At 44.1% G+C, this 7,732-nt stretch overlaps 1 protein-coding gene across 3 annotated transcripts in view; it reads left to right on the top strand.

Moving 5' to 3' along the window:
• The window catches only part of DHDDS (dehydrodolichyl diphosphate synthase subunit), a 33,992-nt gene that overhangs the window by 3,175 nt on the left and 23,085 nt on the right, over window positions 1-7,732 (top strand). For all 3 annotated transcript variants that reach the window (XM_006777499.2, XM_006777500.2, XM_006777501.2), the window contains exons 3-4: window positions 1,192-1,308; window positions 4,193-4,335. In XM_006777499.2, the coding sequence (XP_006777562.1) occupies window positions 1,192-1,308; window positions 4,193-4,335 (260 nt within the window). The remainder of the gene's footprint in view (window positions 1-1,191; window positions 1,309-4,192; window positions 4,336-7,732) is intronic.

Below are 7,732 nucleotides of genomic sequence, written 5' to 3'. Positions count from 1 at the left end.
CTGACTTTTAATCCTATATAATAAAGAGCTAATATGCTAATTAGACTGAACAGCAGAATGACCGTCCAGACATCCTTCTGGATGACCTTCCAGATGAAGCTGGGGCTGCCAAGGCCGGCCGAGGCTGTGAAGGGCCGGCTGAGGCAGCTGGGGCTGTGAGGGCTGAGCCCCTTGCACGAATTTTTTTATAAAACTCCTCATATATGGCATCTTTTGTAAAATTAGAAGATCCAACAATATTAGGCTCCATTTCTGTGTGTCAGCAATCAGATAGCACTCAGGAATGAATGTCTCTTTTATGTGGAGAATGCCCCCTCCATTCAACCACACTGTCAATGTCCTTTCTGGGCCTTCCAGTTGGAGACTAATGAAATAAAAGTGGTGGTTAAAAACATATGGTTAAAAGACAAAACCTGAGTTTAAATCCTCACTTTGCCTTTTAGCTGTGTGACTTGTGCAAGTTACTTGACCGCTCTGAGCCTCAGTTTTTTCGCCTGTAAAATGAAGCTAATACTCTATACTTCATAGATTTGTATGATAAAAAGACTAAGGTGAGGTACAGAAAGCCTAGAATAGTGCTTGGCATGTAATAAGTGCTTAATAAACACATAAATAAAAATAAGTAACCTTGGTCCAGCTGGCGTGGCTCAGTGATTGAGCATCTACCTGTGAACCAGGAGGTCACGATTCCATTCCCGGTCAGAACATGCCCAGGTTGCGGGCTACTGGGGCAGGCAGGCGGCAGCTGATCAATGATTGTCTCTTCATTGATGTTTCCTTCTCTTTCTCCCTCTCTAAAATTAATAAAAATATATATTTAAAAAAAATAACAAGTAGCCTTGGTCAGTGTGGCACAGTTGGTTGGAACATTGTCCCGTGCGCTGGAAGATTGTGGGTTTGATTCCTGGTCAGGGAACATAACCTACTTTGTGGGTTCAATCCCCTGTCTGGGTGCATATGGGAGGCAACTGATTCATGTATTTCTCTTAACATCGATGTTTCTCTCTCTTCCATCTCTCTCCCTGACCCCCTTTTCCCTGTCTAAAATCAATCTTTAAACAAATAATAAGTAAATTGCTTAATACCCAATTCCCTTCCTCAGGGCTTTTGTCATCTAGCTCAAGGTGTAATGTCTTCCTTTATCTTTGAAGAGTATGTGATGTGTTCACCATTTGTCTTCTCATTTCACAGGCAGGCCCAATACCCAAACACGTTGCATTTATAATGGATGGGAACCGTCGCTATGCCAAGAAGTGCCAAGTGGAGCATCATGAGGGCCACTCGCAGGGCTTTAACAAGCTGGCTGAGGTAGGTACGGGTGGCAGAACCCAAGGTGAACAGTGCGGAAAATTGGATTATGGCTAGAAAACCTGAGTTTGCTGTGGTGTGAGAGTATTTTTTTTCTTTTTATTTATTGTTTTGTATAGCTGTTTGTTTTATTGCTTGCTTGCTAGCTATCAGTCTTATATCAACATTAATAAAAAACTGAATCATCCAGACACATCACAAAATATTAGAAATAAGAACAAAATTGCCATCTCTCACCACCTTTAACCCATCAACAGTTTATTTTTTTCTGTGCCTGATCCGAGTCCTTGTAACTTGTTCTAACATGACCTAACATTTATAAAATTCCATCTATAGCTTCAATAACCTTGTTTTTACTTGACATTTTGGCAAGTATTTTTCTAGGTTGATATATATATATATACTTTCTAACTACACTTTTTAATGACTGTAGAGCCTTTTAACATCATAAAGAACTGACAGTTTGTTTAGCTGCTTCACTATTATTGGACATGATAAATAGTACTATTTGAGAATAAATTCTAAGAAGTGACATTTCTGGAGCAATAGTAGAGTGACTGCTCTTCCTAGTTTGCCTGAGTCTGAGGGTTTCCCAGGACACAATTCTTTCAGTGCTTAAACTGGGAAAAGTGCCAAACTGGGACATCACTTTAAGCAAAGGTCATGAATATTTTATGGTTCTTAATATATGCTACAGATTGGAAAACATTAAGGCTCACAGTGAGATCAGAATATGTTAATTCTTGTGAAACTAACTTTAAGAAGAGTAGAAACATGGCCTCTAGCTTCCTGGCACAAGAACATGGCCTGATGCTAGAGCAGTGGTATTTTTTTGCCTTGAACAAGTGGCTGTGGGGTTCTCTTTAATACTGTGTGGAGGTCTTTAGATTTGTTGAATCCAGCTTCTCTTTTGTGACTAATTAAGAGATAGTTTTGCCTGGTGCTTAGGAGCTGAGGCTCTGGAGTCACTCAGAACTCATTGGCACCCCTGCTCTGCCACTTCCTGGCTCTCTGACCTGCAGCGAGTTACGTCGTTCCCTTTTTCTTACCCTGGTTTCTTGATCTGCAAATTGGGGATAGCAACAACCTCTACCTCAGGAGATTATGTGAGGATTAAACAAGATGGTAAAATGAAAAGATGGCACAGAACGTGGCATAAGGGAGTTGTTCAAAAAATGGAAGCTGTTGCTATTGGCATCTTTTTTGCTTTTTTTTTTTTTAAGTGAAAGAGAGTTTATTAGTGAAATGCTGAGACAGAGTGGCTGCTCCACAGGCAAGCGGCCTTTTGACATCTATTTTGAGTGAGGTCAGTGGTGGATACCAACCAGGTGTACCAGCGAAGACCCTGTAAGGTCTATAGCTTGACCCTATTCAAGTGTCAGGGTTCTCACTGGTAATCTTCCTCAGGTGATAACGAGTTGGTTTGTGGGTATGTCTATGAAGGGATTAGTGTTAAGACAGGGAACTCTGAGGTTAAAGGTAAGGGGTTGAAGACATTTAAACAGAACTAGAGAAACAAAGCTGAAGAGGTATCATTATACATTAGTTTTTGTGTTTTAGAACTTCATATAATGGATTCACTGGACTTTTTGACACATTTCTTCAACTCTCTGAGCCTCAGTTTCATCATCTTTACAGTAGGTATGAAAACAGTAATGCCAGTCTCAAGGGGTTGTTTGAAGAATCAGTTGAAATAGCATATGTGAAATGCAGACTCAAATGGTGCTTTTTTTCTTACAACCTGTTGGCCTGTCTACCAGAATAATGAAGTTATGTTGTGAGTAATAATACCTTGTGTTTTTATACTGTTCATTAGCTACTTTGTGAGGGATGGATTGTAATCTCTTTTTATTTGCATTTTTATTTTTTAATATATTTTTATTGATTTCAGAGAGGAAGGGAGAGGGAGAGATAGAAACATCAATGATGAGAAAGAATAATTGTTCAGCCGCCTCTTGCACACCCCGTACTGGGTATCGAGCCTGCAACCTGGTCATGTACCCTGACTGGGAATCAAACTGTGACCTCCTGATTGATAGGTTGACGCTCAATCACTGAGCCACACCAGCATCAATAAAATATATTTAAAAAATATATGTATATATATTTTCATTGAATTCAGAGTGAAAGGGAAAGGGAGAGAGAGATAGAAACATCAATGATGAGAATCATTGATTGGCTGCCTCTTGCATGCTCCCTACTGGGGATGGAGCCTGCAACCTGGGCATGTGCCCTCAACTGGAATCAAACTTGGGACCCTTCAGTTCGCAGGCCGACTCTCTGTCCACTGAGCCAAACCAGCTAGGACTAGCCAGGCTCTTTTTTTAAAAAATATATTTTATTGATTTTTTTTACAGAGAGGAAGGGAGAGGGATAGAGAGGTAGAAACATTGATGAGAGAGAAACATTGATCAGCTGCCTCCCACACACTCCCCACTGGGGATGTGCCCACAACCAAGGTACATGCCGTTGACCGGAATTGAACCTGGAACCCTTCAGTCCGTAGGCCAACGCTCTATTCACTGAGCCAAACCAGCCAGGGCTAGTCGGGCTCTTTTTACAGACAAGGAGACTTAGGCCCAGCGATGTTAAATGATTCGCCTATAGTCACATAATAAGTGATGGAGCCAAGGACTAGAACCTGGTTTTTTATTCTCTCAGTGGAGAGTTCTTTCCAGTAGACCACAGTGGCATCAGCCTAGTACTCATTAAGTTCACATTTTTCGGTTCTCAAGTGGTGGCTTTCTGCATATTTAGTTCATTATTCTGACAGAAGCATTGGTGTTATCCTAGCTTGATGCTTTTCTGAGTCGGGGCCGAGGCATCTCTTATTTCCCTTCCTACTCTTCCTTACACCCTAGCTCCTTGTCTTCTCCCTTCTCAGACTCTGCACTGGTGTTTGGCCCTGGGCATCCGAGAGGTGACGGTGTACGCGTTCAGCATTGAGAACTTCAAACGTTCCAAAAGTGAAGTGGACGGGCTAATGGAGATGGCCCGGCAGAAGTTCGGCCGTTTGCTGGAAGAGCAGTAAGATGCTGTCAGAGGGGGAGGGTATTCTTTCAGGATCTCCAGCCTAACCCTCGGCACTCTCTCGCGCTCTCTCTCTCTCTCTCTTTTTTGTTTTGTTTAAAGTATTACAGATGTCTCCTTTTTCCCAATTGACCCCCAAGGTCCCTGTCACCCCCCAGGACAAGCCCCCACCGCCCCAGTATCTGTGTCCATTGATTATGCTAATATCCCTCAGCTCTCTTATCTGAAGCTTATTTAAGGAACTTTGCGCCCTTTCAATGTTAGTCAGATCTCTAGAGTGGCAAATATGACAAGCTAGTTTTTTTCTTTTTTTCAAAGCGAGCATTTACTTGAGGATATAGAGGTGTTTCACAGAATGCAAGGACAAGTAAAACCAGCCTTAAGCAAAACTGAAACCAAGATTGATATCCATTAGGTAGCGCCTCTTTATACATTTCCTTCTCTCTACAGACCTGCTTTCCCTGCTTCACAGAATAGCCCAGAATGAACTAGATCCTTTCATGAGCCCACCTTAGATCAAATTTCCACCTCAAGACCAATAAGCTATGGCTAGGGGAGTAGAGTGAGAAAAACATTGAAAAAGTCATTTTCTGCTGTGCAGTCATCTCCAAAAAGTTACTATATTCTCTTGGGAGGCCTGGAATGATCCATAAGAGGTCTTTATGGAGAAGCTTTGCTACCACTGTTAGCTGTCATTAAGTTTAAGCTTAGGGAGAAAAGCCAGAGGGACACAGAAGATTGAGAGAGTTTGTTTGCTTTAAAGTATGGAGCCCTTTCCAGCCAGACTGCCCAGAAGTCTTCATTATAATCATTCTCTGCCCAGCTCCTTCCCATGCCAGTCCAGGACAATGAGAGAACAGAGAGCCTAGAGCTCCAGTGGAGCTGGGCCTGGAACACTTCTGTCTTTCCTGTCCCTGCGAGTCAGTGTGCTGGGGAGAGAACCTTCTCTCTGTCCATTTGGGTTGGTGAGACTCTGGGCCACAAACATTGCTCCCTGCTTCTCAGCAGAGTCCCTGTGGCTCAGAGTTCACACTCAAGGGGTTGGGGATGGAGGCATGAGGGCATATTCCAGGTGTTCAAATTTTTCTGTACTACACACTAATCTTAGCTTTTTAAAGTACTCACTAGAGGCCTGGTGCACGAAATTTGTGTATTGGGTGGGAGGGTCCCTCAGCCCGGTGCACGCAGGAGGTTGGCCAGCTGAGGAGGGACCGCGGGAGGGCTTCAGGGCATGTCCAGCCTGTCTCACTCAGTCTTGATTGGCCAGACCCCAGCAGCAAGCTAACCTACCAGTCAGAGCCTCTGCCCCCTGGTGGTCAGTGCACATCATAGTGAGTGGTTGAGCTGCCTTAGCATATCATTAGCATATTATGCTTTGATTGGTTGAATGGCTGACCAGACGACCGGAGACTTAGCATATTAGGCTTTTATTATATAGGAGAAGGCCTTGAACCTAACATGTATTCTCATTTAATATTCACATTACCCTGTGAGAAAGCTATCACCCCAATTGTAAAGAGGAGGGAAGTAAAGACTGGAGAAGTTTAGGTGTGTATCCTGAGACACACAGCTATCGGACAGGCAGAGCCAAGACAGGATCTTTCTGACTCTAGCTCTGAGCTGTTATCTACAACTCTGTAGCCTGAGAGTTAGGCAATCTTGCAGTTCCTGAAAGATCAAATGCGTGGTGGTAGAGGTGCTACTGAGATTACGCTAATCAGTCAGTAGTAGGACAAACAGTCTTAGGTTATGAAATCCTGGACAGAGCAAGAAGAAACCCTAGTGGTGGCTTTCCAACAATGTGAGATAGAACCCCAGAGTTCTAGGAGTGGGTGTGCAAAGAACCCAGAGAAAATGGGGTATGGGTGCTGGTTTGGTTCTGTTTATGATTTGATTTGAAGAAAGAGTACTTTGGCTAAAATAGGGGTGGGGAACGTCCGGCCTACAGGTTGTATAAGACTCATGAAATCGTTTGGTCTGGCCCTGCCAAGGCAACCACAGGTCAGACTCGAAATTCAATAAATCTAGGAGCTTTTTTCAACATAAGTTTATATTAAGTGAATTATAGTAAGCAAATCCTATATAATAAAAGACTAATATGCAAATTGACCGAATAGCAGAATGACCAGTTGCTATGATGTGCACTGACCATCAGGAGGCAGATGCTCAACGCAGGAGCTACCCCCTGATGGTCAGTGCACTCCCCCACTCAGCCACAGGCCAGGCTGATGGCTGGCGAGCGCAGCGGCAGTGGCAGCTCCTGCCTCCATGGCAGCACTAAGGATGTCCGACTGGGGCTTATGCCCACTCCCCGGGGAAGTGGGCCTAACCCGTCAGTCAGACATCCCCTGAGGGCTCCCAGACTGCTAAAAGGGTGCAGGCTGGGCTGAGGCACAAATGTTGTGCGCCGGGCCTCTAGTGATGTTATAAATGTCTAAATGGCCCTTGGCAGAAAAAAGGTTCCCCATCCCTTGGCTAAAAGAAGGTTGGAACACCACTGGCCTAGTTCAGCTTCATCAGTTAGGAAGCTAAACCCTAGTGAAGAGAGAAGAAAGGCTTGCCATGGTCACACAGCAGCTAGTGGTAGAACCAGATTGGGAACCCAGGTCTCCAGGTTCCTCACCAGGGCTTTGCAATAATCTCTACTTTATTATTATTATTTTTTTAAATCCTCACACAAGGACATGCTTAGAGGAAGAGAGAGAGAGAGAGAAACAGACAGACAGACATTGATGTGAGAGAGAAACATCCATCGGTTGCCTTCTGTGTGTGCCCCAATCAGGGATTGAACCCACAACCCAGGTATGTGCCCTGACCTAGAATCGAATCAGCAACCTTTCTGTGCATAGGGCGATGCCCAACCAACTGAATCACTTCAGTCAGACTGCAGTAACCTCTACTTTATAGGCCTCGCTCAAGTCATGCACCTCTTAACACAAGCCAATGCTGAGACTATGGCAGGAATGGTTACCCAGTTTACAGGGTGAGGGAAACTTTGGCTCAGAGAGGCTAAGTGGTTATGCAAGGTCGCTAAGTATTGGCACTAAGACTTAAATCTAGGTATTCTATCTACACTAATAAAAGAGAAAAATGGTAATTGGCGCAAGAGCTACCCTTTTCATTGGCTAATCAGGGCTATATGCAAATTAACTGCCAACTAAGATTGGCAGTTAACTGCCAACAAGATGACAGTTAATTTGCATATGTAGGCACAATGCAGGGAGGCGAAAGGGAAAGCAGGAAGAAGCCCCCTGCTACTGACAGTGATCGGAAACCCAGGGGGGGAGCTAAGAGCTGGGGGGCAGGGCAAAGGCACCCAATTCAGCCATGATCGGAGAATTGGGCACCTTTGTCGCCCTGGCCAGTGATAGCAGGAAGTAGGGGCGGAGCAAGC

This window comes from Myotis davidii, unplaced genomic scaffold, assembly GCF_000327345.1.
Source record: "Myotis davidii unplaced genomic scaffold, ASM32734v1 scaffold149, whole genome shotgun sequence".
Lineage (NCBI taxonomy): Eukaryota > Metazoa > Chordata > Mammalia > Chiroptera > Vespertilionidae > Myotis > Myotis davidii.
The sequence above is the reverse complement of the archived record's forward strand: the minus strand, read 5'-3'. Positions and strand labels throughout refer to the sequence as shown.